The sequence below is a fragment of the Carassius carassius genome, chromosome 15 (genome assembly GCF_963082965.1).
Source record: "Carassius carassius chromosome 15, fCarCar2.1, whole genome shotgun sequence".
Lineage (NCBI taxonomy): Eukaryota > Metazoa > Chordata > Actinopteri > Cypriniformes > Cyprinidae > Carassius > Carassius carassius.
Window position 1 is genome coordinate 12,891,160 of NC_081769.1, and position 22,735 is coordinate 12,913,894.

General features: G+C 35.2%; 1 protein-coding gene across 1 annotated transcript; it reads right to left on the reverse strand.

The window, feature by feature from the left end:
• Positions 1-3,932: 3,932 nt before the first annotated feature.
• LOC132157692 (acyl-coenzyme A thioesterase THEM4-like) lies at positions 3,933-9,395 on the reverse strand. The gene is made up of 6 exons (XM_059566995.1): positions 9,056-9,395; positions 7,041-7,233; positions 6,761-6,923; positions 6,536-6,646; positions 6,302-6,426; positions 3,933-4,386 (listed from the first exon to the last, which is right to left on the reverse strand). The coding sequence occupies exons 1-6, from the start codon at positions 9,185-9,187 to the stop codon at positions 4,337-4,339; spliced, it is 774 nt and encodes a 257-aa protein (XP_059422978.1). The 5' UTR covers positions 9,188-9,395; the 3' UTR covers positions 3,933-4,336.
• Between the last annotated feature and the right edge of the window lie 13,340 nt (positions 9,396-22,735).

The window sequence follows — 22,735 nt, forward strand, 5'->3', positions numbered from 1 at the left end:
TAGTATACAGCGATGTATGAAGAACAGCTCACACAGAACTCACTTTAAAACCAAGCAGATTTTTGTTGGTCAGTGCAGCAAATTTGCATGTCCAGCTTGACCCTGATTTGAAATCTGCATAAGATTTGAAAAAATTCCTTATCAAATGAATTCCTATTAAAACAATTCTATTTCACGTTCAAAAATTTGCTGAACAACAGTAAATGTGATCGCACCTTAAGTGGTCCTCCAGCACACAGCTTTTTATTTCTTGTTATATTTATTACATTCTTAAAAATAAAGGTGATTCACGACGTCATAGAAGAACCTTTTTGTCTAAATGGTTCCATTTAAGAACCTTTAACATCTGAAGAACCTTTCTGTTTCACAAAAGGTTCTTTGTGGTGAAAGAAGGTTCCTCAGATTATAAAAATGTAAGAAAGAGATGGTTCTTTGTGGAACCAAAAATGGTTCTTCTATGGCATCGCTGTGTAGAACCTATTGAGCACCTGTATTTTTTACTATGTTTCTAATTATAAACAGTATAAAATGCCGGCATGTCTCGGCAATGTCAATGTTAAGGCTAACTGCCAGTAAAATGGATCTCAGCAGAGGCAATGGTGAGATGATGGAAATGGCATTTTGGTCAGACCCAGGTTTGAACGTTAACACCACACATGGAAAGAGCAATGTTGAAGTGTTCCCACAGAAGCCATCACGCAAAGCCCACTTGACCAGACGCTCAACACCTCTCCATAGATAGAAACCCACCTCAGAGTGTGTCCTACATACATCATATGCGAGAGGCCTGTGGGAGACTGCAGGGGCCAGCACAGAGATGCAGGTCTAGATGTTTCTTTCTATCTATCTAAGTCAGATTTCTATGAGGATAACAAGGCGATGAGATAACATTTATACATATATTTTTATCTGTAAAGCTCCAGCTTCACATGCTCATGAGTTGTAGCAAGGCATATGAAGTCACACTGCACCGCATAACAGTATTTACACAGAGATGCTGAGTTTAAAGTCTCCACATATGAATGTTCAAACCTCTGATGTGGACAATGTGTCATTCATTACCGTAACCCTGCGGTGTCAGTCAGTTCTCTTTACTGGAATATATGCAGAATGTAAAACTCAGACCAAATGGATTTCGATTGATATCTTGCTTCTTTCTATAGGAAGGACGAGTGCATAGAGATTACTGGTGCCATTACAGCTTAATACAGGTTTAATGTGCTTCATTTGGAAATGTCAGTGTTCAGACTTGTTTTCATAGTGAATGCATTAAAAATATTGAGGCTGATACCGATCGGTTGATTGATTGATTGACTGACTCATGCCACAAAAAAATAAGACATTTAAATGTTAACTAATCAAATTAAATTGTACAAAAATAAAAGTCTTTCCTAATAATACAAGTGAAAAATAAATATATTATTTTTGTAATACTCTTAATACTACAGACACTTCAAAAATTCCAACTCAAAAATGAACCAACAAAGCCATAACTGTCAGGTAGTAGGAACGTTTTACATGTTGTTCTATCAGAATTCACTTACAGTGCTTTAAAAAAAAAGTATAATAATTTCTGGAATATGAGTGAGGAGTGCGATAGAGTGGATTTGGTGTAGTGCTTACATGTGCACATTTCTGAATACCCCATTCTCAGAGATTAGGTTAAATATCAGCTAGATCAGTTGGTCATTGCGCACACACACACACACACACACACACACATACACACCGCCTCAAATACACACCTGCAATCTTACTCGCGTGTATAGAGATGTGTGCACATGCACATAGCCTGTGGTGGATTTTTGGCTGCTTTCAGCTTCGTGCTCCAAATAAATAACCCAGTTTTATTGACACAAATAGAACTACCAGGAGCGAAACAGGGGAAGAGAACAAGCGTGAGAAAAAAAAAAGAGATAAGTAGATAAGGTACAAGTTCAGTTTACTAGGTAAAATCTGCTATGCATTTCCTCTAATGGAGTGTACGATGTAAATGATTTCTAGTATAAAAAGTGTATGTTCAGACTGATGAGCACAGAGCAAACAGATAAGTGTGTGTTAGGCAGAAATCTGTAATGGGAACAACCCACAGGTGTGCAGTGAGTCTATGTGGGTGTGTGGATAAAGTGGTTTCAGGTAGTCAGTTTTGGTTGCATATTAATGCATATTTTCATACTTAGTGCATCAATGACATCAGCTTGTTTTCCTTCTTACATAATATATACAGGATATGAGAGTATGTTTACCTGCAGTGGAGAGTTTAGACTCACCAGTGCTGGTCACGTTACAAGTGATGGAAGTTTCTCATCACTTTCTGATCTGACCCTGAGTGCAGTAGATGAAACCCACACTACCCAGATGCACTGGACTGGAAGAAAAGAGTTGTCAAGTGTCAACCCTGATGCTCAATCCCTAAAACCACGCAAACCATTGAACAAATAAGGGCAGTAAGCTCAGCAGTCATTGTGCCAATCACAGTGGTTATGCCTCGCATGTAAATAACTGCCGCACAGGAAAATAATCTATACATCACTTCCTGTTCTAAAACATAACATGGGACTCCCCCATCCTTCACAAATTAGTTAGGGTTTACACTGTGCCTTGAAGCTGTGGCATTCATATTTTGAGACGCTAATACTCTAAAAGATGGAGCTACCATATTTCAGCAACATTTTGAATGACACACTGACATTTTTATTTTACACGAGGTGTTAATTAAGTGAGTGAAGAACTTGTTTACCTAATAGGACATTACAGTAAATGTCCTGGCTATAACATACAGACGGCCCCACTCCTTTTCTTTGCATTTCCGGTGACACTCTAGTCTAGGGTGCATTACGTACTCATCGGATCTCTGGACTCCTCGGTAAAGTCTGTTGAAGTCCTGCCGCCGAATTGAGAACGGAAACAGCGACATCTTCTGAAGAAAGAGCGACGATACATGGAACATCATGTTTCTCAGACTGTAACTGTGGAAGGCTGATGGGAAGGCTCCATAGAATGTGTCGGTTGTGTAAATTGTGACGTCATAATGATATTTGAAGGGAAGTCCTGCAGCTAATAGAGAAAAGATGAATATTAAGGCTGATGAACACTACCTATGAAGCCATTTGTGAGGTGGAGTCATCTACTGGATGGCTTTAAGATTTCATGTTTTACTTAAGCTGCAATTTTTTATCAGAATTTGTCTTTTGCTTGCTTAATGTGTGTGTGTGTGTGTGTGTATATTACTTATAATACATTACAATAATTATGACTATATATATATATATATATATATATATATATATATATATATATATATATAAATATATATAAATATATATATATATAAATATATATAAATATATATATATATATATATAAATATATATAAATATATATATATATATATATAAATATATATATATATATATATATAAATATATATATATATAAATATATATATAAATATATATATATATATATATAAATATATATATATATAAATATATATATAAATATATATATATATATAAATATATATAAATATATATATATATATAAATATATGTATAAATATATAAATATATGTATATATATATATATATATATATATGTATATATATATATATATATATATATATATATATATATATATATATATATATATATATATATATGTATATATAATCATCTGACCTGTTAACATATATACATTTTAAATAATTCTTACACAAACTGTTTGTTTTGTGTTAGAATTTTGTGGAATTAAGTCTGTGCTCTCTATAAATCCATACACTGAGAACATGCAGTCCACCAAAAAAAAAAAGAAGATAAATAAACAGATAATAAAGATAATGTAAACAGTTGATGAGGATGATAACAATGCATTAATTCCTACAATGGGCACTGTTTCAATTTTGTCAATATTCTGAATAACAAAAGGACAATTTCTGATTACTGACTTTAATGGCATTATTGAAGGCAGTTATAAATACGAATCCCTAGAAATAACAATAAGATACATTAAATGCCCAACTTTTCATTTGTAACAAAAGTGAGATTCTCTTTAACAAAATATGGAATACAGTACTGCTAAAATACATTACAGAAAAATTGTTATACAATACTTGTAATAGACTGTCATCATGATCAATACCGTATCATTAAATAAACCAGGGTAATACATTTTCATTTTAAAAATAAAAATACGAGGCAGCCATATGTAACTAAATGCATCACTCAAATACATGAGAGCATGATCTGTTGTTCATTGGGCACACACTCCATCTCCAATCTCCTTCATGTTCATACAGATGATGTACATATCTCAGTGGTGGATTCAACACAGCTTTCAGTTTCGTGATCCAAATAAATGGCCGACACTTATTGAAACAAATAGAGCTGCAAGGCAAGAAAGACGAGAAAATAGAGAGTGTGAGGAAAAATTAAGTACTGATGATACTTCGGTACATAAGCATGCAGGACTCAACTAAAAGGACTGTCTGATGGCAAGGGTCAGTATGAAAGACTCTTGTAACTGTTGACGTAATTGTCACTGGGCCAATTGGCCAATGCTGCGCCATCATGAAAGTTTGTCATTTGCTTGTGTTTTTAAGTATTGCCAGCCAGTTTAAAAATGTAAGCAATTAGATAAAATATTAGTAACTGACTTGTGAAAAAGGAGCAACTGTGTGACACAGCAGTAACACGTGATACATGTCTAACTGGTATATCAGCTGTGTTGTATCAGCTTGTGTAAGGGAGGTGAAATGATGTGGTTTAAAGACTTGACTGACACTCATGCATATTTTCACACTTATACTTCACACATACAAACATTCACACCTGGTCAGAATGGTTGGTACCCTTGGTAAATATAATCAAAGAGGGCTGTGAAAATAAATCTGCATTGTTAATCCTTTTGATCTTTTATTTTAAAATATTGCAAAAATCTAACCTTTCATTGGAGAATGAGAATTTAAACTGGGGGAAATCTCATTATGATTTTTTTTTCTCAAATACACATTGAACACAATTACTGGTACCATTAGAAACTAAAATAAATCTGAAATATATTCCCATTTATATTTTCAGCATACCAGAGTGATTATGAACATGAAATTATCTAGCCATGGCTTCCTGTTTCACAGGAATATAAATAGGAAAAACAAAGGCTAAATTCCCTTAATCACCCAACACACAATGAGAAAAACCAAAGAATATATTTCTGATGTGCAGCAAAAGATAACTGAGCTTCACAAATTAGAAAGTGACTTTAAGGAAAGAGCAGTGAAAAGTCGAATTTCCTCCATCGGGGCAATAATTAAGAAGTTCCAATCAACAGAAAATTTTACAAATCTGCCTGGATGAGAACGAGTGTCTATATCGTCCTAATGCATGATGGGGAGGAGAATCTGGGTGGCTTAAAGGGTTAGTTCACCCAATAATCAAAATTATGTCATTAATAACTCACCCTCATGTCGTTCCAAACCAGTGAGACCTCTGTTCATCTTCGGAACACAGTTTAAGATATTTTAGATTTAGTCAGAGAGCTCTCAGTCCCTCCATTGAAACTGTGTGTACGGTATACTGTCCATGTCCAGAAATGTAAGAAAAACATCATCAAAGTAGTCCATGTGACATCAGAGGGTCAGTTAGAATATTTTGAAGCATCAAAAATACATTTTGGTCCAAAAATAGCAAAAACTACGACTTTATTCAGCATTGTCTTCTCTTCCGGGTCTGTTGACTGACCCAATTCTAACTGACTCTCTGATGTCACATGGACTACTTTGAAGATGTGTTTATTACCTTTCTGGACATGGACAGTATACCGTACACACAGCTTCAATGGAGGGACTGAGAGCTCTCTTAAACCTGAACCTTATAGAAAATGAGTGTGGTGACCTGAAGAGGAGAAGCTGGGAATCTGAAGGATCTGGAGTGATTCTGGATGAAGGAATGGTCTCTGATCTCTTGTCAGGTGTTCTCTAACCTCATCATGCATAATAGGAGAAAACGCAAAGCTGTTGTTTTGGCAAATGGAGGTTTAAAAAACTATTGAATAAAAGGGTGCCGGGTAATTGTGGCCAGTGTGTATTAGAGAAAAACTGTTATTTCATAATTATATTTCCCCCCATTTTAAATTCCTATCTTCCAATGAAAGGTTAGATTTTTGTGAATAAATAAAAAAGATCAAAAGGATGAGCAATGCAGATTTATTTTCACAGCCTTCTTTGATTATATTTACCAATAGGTACCAACAATTCTGACCACGTGTGTACATGATATTGGTTTGTGTATTTGTGTTATCTACCTGTGGCTTCCGTGTAGAGTTTGGACTCATCAGTGCTGGTCACTTTGCAAGTGATGTGTGTTTTCCTCCTCTCTATTCGATCCAGAGAACTGTGGATTAAAACCACACTACCCAGAGGCATTGGACTGTACGAGAGAACAGAGTTCATCAGGTGGGATCACAGATGATCCAAGCCAGCGTCAACATTAATGGTAACTGTATTTGAAAGACTTGAGTACTGAAACATTATCTCACCTGCGGTAGTCTATGTTGAGACTGGCAGTCATAACTGGTCCTGAGAGGAAACCGGCAAGAGTACCAGTCACTGTGTCAATCATGGTGGCTATGGCTCCACCATGTACATGCCTGCCACACGGGAAACAGATGTAACATCATCTCCTGTTCTCCCATTCTTTATCAATGAAAATGTGGGATACAATTCCAGGTATATTTTACACAGAGAATAGAGCAGCTCCTTACCCAGGTGCACCTTCTAGTAAACATCCTGCCTGAAAGACACAAACACATCTCTTCTCCTCCTTATTGACAAACACCACATACTCAAATGTGGCGCCTTGCTCTTTAATATTTCTCGTGAAAAGTCGAGCTTTGGCCTGGATCAGTTTGCTGAGGTGAATGCCGCCTACGGGGACAGAAACAATGTGATATTCACTATTACACTAAATTGCATTATCAAACCATTGATTTCACTAATAACAGTGACTAGGAGAAACTATGCAAATACATATTAATCACTTACCAGTAGCATATTTAATGGAACGGTTGTAGCTGGGCAACTTCCTCCACGACCCCCTTTTTTCCTCACCATTTTCAATGTCAGTGTCACACAGAGCATTATAGTGGTCATAAACCTTGTGCATCTCTGGACTCCATGAGGAGTTGGGCTGGCTGAAGTCTCGTGGCTGAGATGAGAACGGCCACAGTGACACCGTCTGGACAAAGAGTGACATTAAAATACTATTCTTATATATGTGACCCTGGACCATGAAACCAGTCATAAGGTATATTTATAGTAATAGCCAACAATACTGTCACATCTCCAGCTGGAGTGCCCATGAGCTCCTCTAGAAGGCACTCCATTCTGTACCTTGCCATTCACTCAGGACTCCATTTCCCATAATCCTTTGCCCGGACTCATCAGTACTCATTAACAGTTCACAACTGCCTCATATTAGTAGGACTATAAGAATAACACAAACATGCTCTCTCTTCGCTGGTGATTGCATGTTTAGCCTCGTGTTGTCTTTCCTTCTGTGTTATCATGTTTTGATCCTGGACTATTTCCTTGTTTGCGATCCTTTCTGCCTGCACTGACCTTCTCCTGTTTGACTGGATCATTATTTTGCCTTGTCTCTGCTGTTGTTGTGTTGACCCTGCCTGTTTCTACTACTCTCTCTGAAATAAAGCTTGCACTCGGATTCCCACTTCGTCGTCACGACTCCTCCTTTGTTACAAATACACTGTATGGGTCAAAATTATAGATTTTTATTTTATGTCAAAAATCATTAGGATATTAAGTAAAGATCATGTTCCATGAAGATATTTTGTAAATTTTCTACTGTAAATATATGAAAACTTAAATTTTAATGCAAAAGTAATATAAATGCAAAAGTAATAAGCATTGTTAGGACAACTTCAAAGGCAATTTTCTTAATATTTACATTTTTTGCACCGTCAGATTCCAGATTTTCAAATAGTTGTTTCTCGGCTAAATATTCTCTTATCCAAACAAACCATACATTAATGGAAAGCTTATTTATTTATTAATTAATTTGTTTTTGTTTTTAACAATAAGCTTTCCATTTATAATATTCCATAATATGTATACATCTAAATTTTAAAATATTGACCCTTATGACTGGTTTTGTGGTCCAGGATCATATATACAGCATTATTCTATATTATTAATATATACTATTCTTCAGTGTTATTACCTAAAACTAAAATTGTAAAAAAAAATTAAAAAAAAAAAAAAATTGTTCATTTAAATTAAGCTGAAAAAAAGAAAAGAAAAAATAGATTAACGATACAAAAATTTTATTGGCTAGTAACTGAAGTTTAAGTGCTAAAATTACTAAAACTGAAATAATAATAATAAATGAAAGGCTAAACAGTATTTTTTATTAATTTAAATAAAACTTACTTTAAAAATTTAAATGAACATTTTAAATACAGTCTTGTAACTAAATTAAATTTAAAGTAAATTAACAGTAAATGAAAAAAAAAATGAAAGTAGGAAACTAAAATTACTGAAACTGAGAAAAAAACATAAAAAACATAACAAATATTATAAAATAATATTATTATAAAGTATTTTAAACATTATTCATTTAAAATATTAATACATATATTTCAAAACACAACCACACGATGTTTGATTACTGGCATTAGTGAAGGCAGTTATAAATGTGTTATTATTCCTAAACAATAACAATTAGATCATTTAATGTAATATATATATTATATATATATATAAATAAAATGTTACTAAATACTAAAAAAAACTGTCTGGAGTGGAGTACAGTAGCCTGGTAAGATTGCTTTTTTTTCATTTATGTATTTATTTTATAATTAGGCTAGTTGAAAATACAACAAAATTTTAATTAAAAAAAAAAAAAAAAAGATTTTCCTAAACGTGAATGTAACCATCCCTTCATAGCAGCACACTACACACAAGACCTGTCTATTAATAAAACTAGAGAATGAATGTGAATTCACAGCAAGATAAAGCCAGTGAAAGAATGTCTCGTTTACCGAGATGTGTCTGGTGTTGTGAGGCGAGGTCTGCAGGTGTCTGAGGGTCTCTTCAGAGAGCAGCTGCTGGAGACGGAGCCCCTTCATCCCTCCAGAGATCAGAAGTCTCCTCATCACTGAGAGTCCTAACATGATGACTGCAAACCAGAGTCACTTCAGACCAAATACGTCTTACTCTTCTGGGCAGAATAAAATCCTTAGTGTCGTATTGCTACAAATGAATATGACCTTCTTGAAAAAGTTACATGATGCAACTAACTGAAGTCATTTCCACCTCCCATATTTCCACACACGCTGACTGACAGGTCTTTTTCATCTAAAAACTGAAAAACGATGGAAAATATATGAAAGAAAGCCTTTATCAAATCAATTAATTATCGATAGAATGCTGTATAAAAAGACATCCAGTTTTAAGGTGAAAATACAAGACCAGCCGGTGAACAGAACAGTCTGTGACTTTCACGAATGTCTTCGGTGATTGGCCAGTTCTTGCACGCGGAGTGGAAACGCGTGTCATTATAACCACGTGACGCAGATTCCTACGTCTGATTGGTGGATGAACTATTACAACATCCTGTGTGTCTGTTGCCACAGCAACTTTGTAGTTCCGCTCACTCTTCACTCTTTGCTGGAATTTACTTTTTGTAATTTGTAAATTTATCTGCCTGTGACGCACAATCATGTTTGGGCGAGAGGCGCGGCGTTCAACAAACACGTTTGTGCAGAGAGAGGTGGACAGAATAAGGGTACAGAGATTCTGTTCATCTTTCATAACTAACGTTACATAGGACCAATGCTTAGTAGGACGTTAGTAGTAAAATAAAAATAACAATAATAATAATGATTTTGTTTTATTTTTGAAAGATCATGTGACACAACACATTTAATATATTTTTAGAGACATTTTAAAATATATGAAAATCTAAAAACGTTGTTTTAAATTGTAATTATATTTTGCAATATTACTTTTTATTAAATGAACGCAATCCGGTGAGCAAACGTTTGAACGGTATGTAACATAGCCTATAATTAAATGTTAAAAAATGTTAATAAAGTTGTATATGATGAACAAATCTTCCCCTGGAGTTCCTGCACAGACTCTCAGGTTTAAATCCATATTTTTACGGCTTTCTTTTTCTAATAGAAAGATGAAGATATGGCTGACAGAACTGCTGAGCTGGACAGGTGTGCTTAATGTTGCGCTGCACTTTTAAAGTGTTCATCACATTTAAAAAAAAGAAACATTATGACACGAAATGATCTAGTTTAAAGCCTTTGCTTTTAGAGTTGCAGCAGTGAATATGTCCCGCACTGATACTATCTTCTTGTTCCAGAATCAATAGAGTGATACTGAAAGCTGAATTTGAGTGCCTTGGCCTTAATTACTATGAAAAGGCCCTGAAACGCAGAGAGAGGATCCAACAGAGAGAGATGGAGTTGTGGAACAGCTCTCTCACTATGGTCAGTGCAGACATTAATACAAATCAATGCGACTTTCCTGAAAATATCTGAAAAAAAATCTACATTTGTAATATATGAAGCAAATAAGTGTAAAATGACTCTTTATGATACAGGTTCATTAATAACTGTTTATTTAGTTGCAATAGCAGTATATCTTCAGTAGGGGGTGGTGTAAGAACACGAGCGTAAAAGCAAATTGAAACGGAGAAATACGACTGTTCTGTCGGATCTTCGAAATTCATTGGTGTCTTTTTAGACAGCCAAATTTTAACAGCCACAGACTCCTCGTAATAATTTGAAGTAATGCAGGTTTATTTAGGTTTATTTAGTTCTGCTATAGAGGAAGACATAACTCCTGCTCTAGACTGCAGAGCAGACACAAACCTGTCGCAATGATCAAACAGTTGTATAATTCAAACAGCAGGTGTCAAATGATTAATTATGCTCGGAAATGATGATTATTTGAATGCCACAAGGAAGTTAGTCCTGACAGTCCTGATTTCGTAACAAACAGAGTTATCTCGAGGGCAGCTCGTCCTTATTGTAGCAATCTAGACAGCAAACTAACAAAACAACTGAAAGAGAGAACTGGAACAAGTAACTGAAATGGTGATTGTACCAAATTTGAGTTCTTGTCGAACTGCTGATGTGCGTTTTTAAGGTTTATGCATTTCAAATGTACACTATGGACAAAAGTATCAGGACACCCCCTTCTTTAGAACAGAAAAAGACACTTCCAATATCAATATTTATCAATACAAACAAAAATGTTCCCAGAGAGCTGGAAAACAGCAATAATTACACCGATCTATAAATCGGGTGAAAAGGATATAGCAAGCAATTATAGGCCTATTGCTATCCTTCCTGTAGTATCAAAAGTTCTGGAAAAGATTGTTGCCGAGCAATTAGTGGAACATTTAGAGTCCAACCAGCTGCTTTATCCACTGCAGTTTGGATTTAGAGACAAACATTCCACCGAAACAGCAAACTGTTATTTACTCGACAAAATTAATGGATTCACTGGATGAAGGAAATGTTGTAGGGGCAGTGTTCTTGGACCTAAAAAGGCCTTTGACAATGTTAATCACAGTATTTTATTACAAAATTAAATCAATTTTAAATGTCCTCTGAATCTTTGCAGTGGTTTAGGTCTTACTTGGGCGGAAGACAGCAATGTGTTAGGGTTAATGGGATGAAGTCATCTCTGCAAGCCAACAACATGGGAGTACCGCAAGGGTCCGTACTTGCCCCATTGTTGTTTACAATGTACATAAATGACCTACCAAAATGCTGTCCGGGCATAAACTGTCAGATGTATGCCGACGACACTGTGGTCCATGTTTCCGCTAAAACATCCAGTCTGGCAGGTGAACACCTGACAAAAGCATTAAATAATATCTCTAAATGGCTCGAGTTATCCCATTTATCTCTTAATGTTAAGAAAACAGTCTCCATGTGTTTCTCCATAAGAAATAGGCCTATAAGCGATATATTTTTGTGGTTCAGATAAAAAATGAAGTAATAGAAGTAGTAAATGAAGTCAAGTACCTTGGGATTATTCTGGATAACAATTTAAAATTTGATAATCATATTAAGTACATCTGCAAAAAGGTCAAACCTAATATAAACTGTTTTCGCATTATAAGAAGGGATTTGTCTCGTCACACTGCAAAACTATACATGCACGCAATGATATTATCACATCTATCATATTGCGTTACATCATGGGCACAAGCATCCCCATCCAAACTAAAACCTATTTTCTCAATTTACAAACAGACAATAAAAATTATGGACCGGAAACCTATGAGATGGCATCATTGTGATGTTTTAAGAAAGCATAAGCTTTTAGGCTTTGACAGTTTTATTGATTTTAATTATATTAAATTGGTCTATAAATGCTTAAATAATCATGTTTCACCACTGTTTTCTAAATTAGTCTGTAGGCGTCAAAGCTCTCATAGGGCGGACACACGAGCCGCTGTCAGAGGTGACTGCCTAGTCCCAAAGTGCAAGACCTCTTTTGGTCAGTCTGCTTTCTCTGTAAAGGGGCCAAAACTCTGGAATGCTTTACCCACTAATTTAAAACTAGAGACTGATGGCAATGCTTTTAACAGAGGTCTGAAACAATGGCTAAAAACTAAACAACAATGCTCGCATGTATAACCTACAACTAAGATACTCTCTGATTCTGATGCTTTGCTGTATTTTATTTTTATTTATTTATTTATTTATTATAATTTTTTTTTTTTTTTTTGGTATTGTTGTTATCACTTTTGTTATTAGTCTTGTTATTGTATTTTCTTCCTAAAAGCCTCTCGTGGACAGGTGTTGAAAATTAGCATTTATGCTATAACACTAAAACCAAGCATATGGTTCGTCCAATGTAATTGTATGTCCATGTCAAATAAAGAGATAAATAAAATAATAAAACTGTGGCAACAAAGATGGAAACAACATTTTAAGTATTTAAAAACTAATTTGCAATATCAGCAGCAAGGTTTTTTTTTTTTTTTTTTTTTTTTTTTGTATGTGTCTAAAATGACTGTACCCATACAAGTCATTGGTGTTTGGTGATGAGTTTTTGGCTCAAGACCTGCATTAAAAGTCACACCAGTCCAGTTCTTCCACACTGACTCAATCAGTCATTTCTGTTTAAACTTTGCCTTATACAAAGAGGCATTGTCATGTTTGTACAGAACAAGCTCCTGTCCAAACTGTTTCTATAAAACTAGAAGCACACAATTCACCAGAATATCATTTTATGCTTAAACATTAATATTTGTACTCACGGAAATGACTAAAGTAGTCAAACCTGTTCATTAGAAGGGTGCGTCCCGATACTTTTGTCCATATAGTGTATGACAAATTGCCATTTGAACTGTAAATAAATAAATAAATACATATGCTAGTTAACTATAAATGTGAAATATTGTTCAAATAAATAAGTGCATTTACCTTTAAACCTTTAAAACAAAAATCAAATATACAGTTTAGGTAATGGCAACTATTATATAATAATACTTAATAATATCATATAAAATTGGTTTAAATGTTTTATTATTGTTATTATGTTTTGTATCGTTTCATATTTGTTATGGGACTTGTTTCCATTCATTCTATATCCCACAGTCAGTTTAATAATAACTCAAATGTCAGTATTTGTCGGGTTTGTAGTGAATTTGCCTTTAGTCATCATGTCACAAAAGCTCCATTATATGCCACACCTCCTCAGTAGTTGTTTCAGCATGTTGTGTGGTATTTGCTTTAAAAGAAGATTCAAATTTTGCTTTGACTTGTAAATGTGGTTGATAGTGATGGCAGTAGGTAAAGGTTGTTATATCCTGAATGGTGTTGTTACAGGTCCGGAGAGAAGCGTTACGCAGGATGCTGGAGCAGGAGAGACATCTGCACGTCAGAGAGCTCAACAAGATTGGCCTGGCCATTTATCAACAAAGAACATAAACCATTAAAACACATTCCAATGCTGAGCCTTCACACTCACTGCTTTATAACAAGGGACTGTACAAATGAGTCCTTTCTACAGTTATTTTATCCTTAAGTTTTCAACTGCTGTGATCGCTGGAAACCTTGCATTAAGCTCTTGTTTGTTTCTTATTTATTATTTTTTTATTAGGCCTATTATAATAACATTGATAGTGCTATTTTTGTAGAAAGTATCGTCCATTTTTTTTTTTCCATTTCTTTGATCTATATAAAATGCAAATATTTATTTAAAATCATTTGTAAACGTCACTTTTGATCAATTTAATGCAAACGTAATGAATATTAACTTCTAGAAAAAAAAAGAAAAAAAGACTTACTAACCCCAAACTTTTGAATGCATAATCCTGTCATTATAAAACTCATAATATAATTTATTCTTATAAATTAATCATTCATTTTACTCACTGCAAAAATCATAGAAAAGACTTAATAAAAGGCTAAATCCTGAGCAAACACTAATAACAATTAGTAAAAAGACAAATTAAAACCAATTGCCCCAAATCATGTTTGTTTATATATTTCTTTATTTGTATTATTATTATTTTTTCAAGGAATTAATTTATGATACATTTGAAAAACTGTATGGCCATGTAGATCTTTCTGGTTTTAAGAATCAGGAATTACTGGTTTCTGTTGTGGCTGTTGCAAAGTCTTTTGTTTCTTTTATAAGGAAGGGTAAACACTGTTCACATTAGAACAAGTTTGTGTGTCCCGTTCTAAATATACACAATTAAATTAGCAACTATAAATAAAGATAATATAATTTGTACTGTAAACATGCACAGGCTCCCAGCAGAAACCTTACTGCATTAAGCATCTTCTTCAGTTATAAAATTAAAGGGTAAATTTTAAAAACCTTAAAGAGTGACTCAAAGGACTTTCAATAGAGACTGACTAGAAATGGCATGAATGTGGATAAACAGGTTAACAAAACTGAAGAATGTGGCACTTTTGCACCTAGACAAATACACAGTCTAGCTCACAATACAAGTAACTGCTAAAAAATTACATTAAATCTGACAAATACATGACAAAGACTAATGGCTGTTCAAACTACATTACCTTTAACATTCTGACAATAAAACTTCATTCATTATCTAGTCTACCTTCTTTTTTTTTTCTTCTTTTTTTTATAAACCAGAACAGACACACCCCATTCTCCAACCCTCACAGATCCAGTCTGGCCAATTTTGTGCAGAACAGAACACTACACACCTAACCCTCCAAGGAATCTTTATTTTAAGACATAGATAATTGCTCAAGTGATATGATGCAATACAAACAAAAAAACACCACTCAAGGTTGAGTTAACAAAGTCAAAAGAGCAGTGTGAAGAAAAAAGTATGCACAGTTCCATTCCCATTTTTCCTGAGCACTCCAAGTTCATTCACAAAGCTCCTTCAAATTGTACCTGCACACAACTTCCTGTAAACAGACGAGAAAAAAGACTTTCAGATTTGTGGCCTTTGACATTAAAAACAACATAACTATGGACCCTTTTCCCATTTCTAGGGTTCTACTTCTAAAGTGGTGAACGGAAACAAAGCAAAAATGCTAACGTGTATGAAACTTTCCACAGGAGAAAAAATATATATTGAGAGCTTGATTCATGTTGTCAGAAGAGTGAAAGAAAAGGATTTGTCGCCACACTCTCATAAAAAGTGTATTTACGGCCAAGTTAAGGTTGCTCTGTGCTTGCACTGAATTCTGTGTAAATGCACAATAATGCATAAATGCCAGACTAAATTATGCTTGCTCAGACCCAATTCAGGCCCTGGTATCAAATTATACAGTTATGCAGTAATTGCAGTGAATATGCATTAATGCTTCTTTTTTAAGCAGCATTACACGTCGTGTAAATACACCTAAAAGCCACTTCTCTGCCACCTTTTCAGTGTAAATTTGGCATTAGAAACACTCGTGCCTGATTTACACAGCAAAGGTGGTATAAATGTATTTACAATGATATTACAGAGTGAACTGGGTCTGAGCTGGCACATTTTAGGCTGTATTACATTTTTACACTGACATTTGAGCATGCACAGAGAAGCCCTAACTCTTAACTCTTAGTTTTCTAAAATTGTAGGTAATTAGAGGCTAATTATTATAATTTTTTTTAAGTATAGTGTTATAAATTGACATTACTTTTAAAAAATGTCAATGACTTTGAAAATTAGGTCAATTAGGGTTCATTTAGGTTACCATCATATTCAAAGGAATAAATTCATATCAACCACTCTTACTTTGGCTCTTCCAGTGTCGGATCCACATATTTGCAGATCTTCAAATCTCTCTGTAGAATTTGCTGTTTCAGACCCTCAATCTCCTCCACAGCTTTCTTCTCCTCAGCTTCTTGGTTTTCTTCAGAACAACATGCAAGACGAAAATGACACGGCAATGAGCATTAATATCCACACATCTTCATTCCAATGAAACCCTAGAAGCAAGAGGAACTCATATTTACCCTTTAGTTTCTGGAGTAAGTCTTTCGCTTCGATGCTCTGCTTCTCTAATTTACCCTGAGAAAGGAAGAGACAGAAGAAGACTGTGTGAGAGCACGCGCATGCTTAAGGGTTATGCAGCATGGACAGATGAAACTGGAACACAGTGCTCAGTTTAACAGAGAGCACAGTAATGGACCTGTCACAACACTTGATTTGCATAAAAGCAGGCAAATATCCACCGCAGGAATGTAATACAAGAAATACAAATAATCTCAGATTGCATGTTTCAACATGTTTCATCATGAGACTCAGAGATATTATTACAATTCATTCATCAATAATGTTTTTCTATTTAATAGAATTAAAAATGCCATTTATTCCTGTGATTTTAGCAGCTATTTCTCCAGTCCTCAGTGTCTTATTACTATCAGTGTTGAAAACAGCTGTCCTGACCCAAAACTTTAAAACGCTGATGCATGCGAGGGATTAAATTAACATACTGTAATACTAATATTTCTTTTTTTTTTTTAATACTTCCTGATCTTCTGTCTTTTGGTTCTTATGGAAACCTGCAAAACTGGATATACAATGTTCTGTCTCCTCCTGGTACAGAAAGAGCAATGGAATGTGTTAATGCGTTTATATCTCCGTTTATACCGCGGTTACATCCCAAAACTGGATAATGTTGCAGTTTCATAAATAAATATGATCATATAGAGTGCAAATATAAACATACTTTGCCATAAAGTAAATCTTGGGGGTAAAATTGTGTTTCTAAAACACTGTTTAATGCTTATGCTTTTAGGTGAATGAATAATTAAAGCATGTAACATTTCTATGGAGTTTAATTTATATGAATCAAGTTTTTCCATCATTTTGAATTCACTTGTTCATTTTTAACAGTCCTGTATTTTGACCAAATAAATAAGTAAAAGTACAAATACTACATGCAATATTTAATTTAATAATATGTGCAAGCCACAAGTACACTCAGTGTTTTTTTTTTGGGGGGGGGGGGGATTAAGCAAAGGTGCAACAAATGAGAGTAGAGACACTGATAATGTTGCAAATTATTTCTAGTTTAAAAAGTTATATTCATCAAAAATAAAAAACAGAAAGAAAAGAATCCTGATAAAAATACAGCACAGCTGTTTTCAACATTGAAAATAATAAGAAATGTTGAGTATACCAAATCAGCATTTTTATCACTGAAGACTGGAATACTGGCTTTGCCATGCTGGAAATTATTACATTTGTAAATGTATAAAAAATTTGAAAAAATAAGCTATTTTTAAATTGCAATAATATTTAACAATATTACAGAATTTACTGTATTTTTGATCAAATATGTGCAGCCTTGATAAGCATAAGAAACCCATAAAAAATCAGTTCAACTCCAAACTTATTGTGTAAAAATGTATATTAAAATGAATTGGAATATAGCAGGATGTAATGTGAAATATAGCATGTCACGCTGCAGGACAACATCAACAAAAGTATTTTGTGTCACCTGTACTCTCATATCAAAGACAAAAGAGCTGTATGTGAAGGGATCGATCTCAAATTACTGAATTAAAATGCATCAACTCTTGATTTAAATCAATGGAAAGAGAATCACTTATTCACACTACCTTCTCAGCATTGCAGGTGCCTAGTTCCTTTTCAGAATTGGCATTGCCTGTCTTTATGTCGTCCTTCTGTTTTTTAAGCTGATCCCTCTGTGTGATCAGAGGATTAAGATTTTTATTCAATTCTTCCACTTTCGTCTTGGCTGCCATGATCCCATCCTCCTTCAGCTTCAGCTGTCGATCAGAAACTGCAATGCGTGTTTTGAGGTCACGAATGTGGATCTCCTGCTGTACGGCCTGGTAGATTATAATAAGCAGCGCACATAAGGCCAGAAAAACCATTGCCGATATGGCTCTCATCCTGAGGGAAGAAGAAAAGGGTAGAGCAGATGAAAGGAGTTCCTCCGGGAAAAGTTGATTTTGTTTTCTTTCTCTTTCTCTGGCGTGCTACTTGGTTCTCATGGCAGCAGCGTCTATACTGTTGACTGAATCCAACTTGACTCCCTGTCCTGTCTTCCTGAAAACCTATTGCTTTAAGACAGCGACAGGTAAGCCTGCTTTACCTGTCTGGGGTTAAACAAACTAATGTGTGTGCGCGAGAGAGAGAGAGAGAGAGAGAGAGAGTGAATCTTCCACTTCCTTGATACTGTTGCTGTGATCTCTGACCAACTTTTCCACTCTCTCCTCCTCCTTTGTTTTGTCAAATCAGCTAAAACAATATAGCAGAATACATACAAAAAAAACTTTTCTCTGGTGTTTCTTCCAATTAAAGAATGTAACAAGTAGTCCTTCTTTATCTCTTACACAGACTAGCAGACTTTAGGTTTACAGGTGTGGCATTATAATACTCATCAAAATTGGTCAATCATTAGCCTACAATGTGGTTAAACAGGATGGACCGGGATATTCTTATTTGCATGAACTAAAGAACATGTCATGAAAGTGTATGTCGTCTGAGCATCGAAACCCCTTGTTTTTCCCCCCAGCCACGTTTATCAGGTGCTCACCTGCTGCGTTGAGGTTTCATTACTTTATTGTGAAGGCTTGGCTCGACAGTTGTCAAAATGAATTTCTTTCCATCATTGTACTTGGATTTCAATTCAAGTGTCAAGTTTCAAGCGTGCCACGGCTAAATTGAATTTTTTCCATGTCTGACAATATAGCGACGTGATGATATACCGGTTCACTGAACTTATAAAAAATAAAACTTATAGATGTTTGATGAGAACCTCAGCTCGATGGCACTTACATACAACAAACACCAGTTTTATGTGTAAAGAAAAGTGATAAAAAGAAATAGCTTAAAAACCCCTTTAACTGTAGCCTAAGCAAAATACGAGTTTTGAACCTGGCTTTAGCAAATGTTCAAATTTCTGGTTTGGAAGTGTATGCAAATTAGTTTATATTTAAATCAAGTCTTCAACACCTGTATTGTTAACCTTTGCAACTACGAGATGTAAAAGATATATAGGCCTAAAGGTTGTAAATGACGTGGCCTAAATATTTATGCGCTGACATCTGGGCGACGTGACATTACAACAGCATTAATACAAGTATAATCGAGAAAAACGTAATAAACAATAAAGTGGCTCCATATATATGGCTTCTTTAGTGGGCTAAGGATGCAAAATAATCGCTGGATAATTTTAACCACCAGTTCTTTGAAAACAACGGTTCGAAAGAACCGATTCTGAGAAATGAGTCGGACGCGCATCGTGATAGGTTGACGTCACTGCAGGTGAACGCCAATGAGTTCGCTGGATGGGCGTGGCTTTCTATAAGTGGGTTGTGTTACCTGTAGCGACGTCTCTACTCCCTTCAAACAGCGCTCAGGTGAGCAGGGATCTACCGATCGTTCAAAACATCAAAACCAGGAAGGAAGCTAACTGAGGATCACTTTATTAACTTACTTCCCAGTTGCATTTAGAAATTAACGTGGACTTGAGTGACATACTAGTTTAAGATCTGTGTTCAGAACATAATGCTCCAGTCTTGTGGGAGGGGCTAGTGACAGGTAACTCTGATTATCGGTACACCTGCACGCGAAAGACCGGTTGTGAGTCCAGTCCAGCTTCTTCTTCGAGTCCTCCATCATGAAGTTCCCTGCACTGCTGTTGGGTTTCCTCCTGGTGTGTAGTTTGGGGATCGCTGGCTACATCCACACCAGACGAAAGCAGGAGACGCACCTGAGCAAACAGGCTTCATTTCTAGATATTAAGTTCAGAGTGACCAGAGATGTTCTGGGAGAATACCAAGATCAGCTGATCCAGACCAAAACACTGATAGAAAAAACGAAAAAAGAAGTGGACAGTCTAACCAAAGACCTGTCCATAGCCAAGACCTTCGCAGAGAAGAAAAAAGGTGACATTGCTACATGTAATGGAGACAAGGTGAGCTGTAGAATGCGTTTTATGTTTTATGTGCTCTCAAGTATTAATATAAAGTCTTAATTTCTTCGTTGTATTACCATTGTACTCAATGGTCAGCTATTGTGAATGACAGTATACCTTCAAATCCATGTAAACCTATGTGACACGTGATTTATTATAACCTAGCTGTTTTTTCTTCTTCAGAAACGACTAACAGATGAAACTGCTGCTTCTGAGTCAGAAAAGAAACAAATTCAGGGTGAGTTGCCATCTCTTTATTTCCACTTTTAACAAGAAGACAGTTTGGACATTTTCAAAGCCCATATTGGCAAAGAATAATATGGAAGATGAAACAGTTTCTGATTGTATTTCTTTTAGCTAGATTTGTCAGTTATAGTAGGCTAAAGCCCATGAAAATATACTGCCCCCTTGCGGCAATAAATGCAAAGCCAGTCAGTCATGCCTGGATAAATCTAGCTAATGATGCATGGTGTAAGTCATTGTTAAGTCGAATTAAATCTAAATGTGCTGACAATAGCTTACATAATTGCTCTTATTACACTCATGTTTTCTGTCATTGTTTGCTTTAACCTTTTTACCTAATTAACACAAGTTATAAAATATCTATTGTATGTGTGTGTATGTATTATATATTTTTCTGTTCACAGGTGAGTTTGTGAAGGAGAAGTCACATTGGGGAACAGAGGCTGAATCTCTAAAAAAACAAATGGAGCAGTTGAGCACGCTTTGCAAGTACATCGACAAGACGTCCGATGAGGGAAAGTGAGTACATTATTATATAATAAATCTATTTTCTATAGATCCCCCACCTCATGAAGCTGTTAGGTAACGTTAGCTGTGTTTAAATGGGTGCCGAATCTGTTGATTGGTCATTGACGGTGGTTCTGTGGGTTCATTTATGCATTAAAACTTGTAAAATTAAAACACAAATTTTTTTATTTAAATAGAAATAAAGTTTATTCTGCAGGAATAAAGTGTATTCTGCTAAACATTAACACTGCTTAACAATACTTCTTTCCTTATCCAAGGAAACTGTGTAAAATAACCGATGAGCCAAAACAGCCAGAGGTAAAGCCCAAGGAAATACAAGAGGTAAAACCTAAGGCTGAGGAACCAAAAGCCGAACAGCCAAAAGTAAATGTGGAGTGAAGAAAAAGTGGAACACAATACCACGCCAGCGTCCGCTGGAGAATTGAATAGGACAATGTACTAACTTGAACGTCTTGCTTGGGTTGATCTGCAGCATTCCAAAGGCATCCCTGAAATGACACACACTTTGGGTTCAAAGTTTGACTGACATCACGCGTGGTCTGTCATATTCCTCATTTGTTTTCTGACAAATAATTTTTGTGTTCATGAGGAATATGGGATGATGCATGTGCATTTTTTATATATCAATTGAATTTTGATGTCCACTTCACCCACAAATAATGAAAAACATGTATTTATTATTTGTTTAAAACGTTGCCTGTGTCCCAATGTGCATACTATCCATCTTAAATTCAAATGTGATATTAGAAATTCTCAATACTAGTTAGGGCAGATAGGATGGATAGTATGCACATTCAGTTTCCTTTCCTTTTTTCTTTTAGAAAAATAGTGTTAGGTTTCTTTTCTTTCTGGTTGTGTTTGATTTTTTTTTTTATACTACTTTATCCCCCCCCCCCCCCACCATGTAGTTTAGCTTGCCTGTGTTACAGTGTCATTCCGACCCTCCCTCAGGCTCATTCATACGTCCCGCTTGTATCGACCAATGGGAAACTCTGACCCTCTCACTGTCACACCTAATCATCCTCACTCTGTTCCCCTGGTAACTATTGTTCTGCAGAGTTTAACCAATCTGAGCCTTCAGTGACGCAGAAAACCAGTGATGAAGTTGTGAGAGTGGTTTACTCTTGCTCTTCTTTGTTGTAGGTTTTGGTTTTATGCTGACACATTGTAATGTCTAATGTGAAAAGATAAATAAATAAAGTCAGAGTATGATTAGACATTTCTTTTATGTATTCTTCCAGTAAATGGACGTTTACCACTTCGCAATGTAAAGCTATTTAAAATACTTGTCTATTATTTACAGTATCTATTTAAAAGACTCAATGTAGTCTGCTTTTAATCTTATTTGAACATAGTGGCTTCACACTTTAAATTGTTATGCTGTTTAACCAGTTTGATGGGTGTGTAAGTAAAGGTTGGGTATAATGTGGTTTGAGATGAAACCCAACAGCAGATTTAATATACTGTACTGCTCCACCTTCTGACAAACCTTTGACAGTGTTTCTACAATTAACAGGACATTTTTCATTTGGGTTTTAA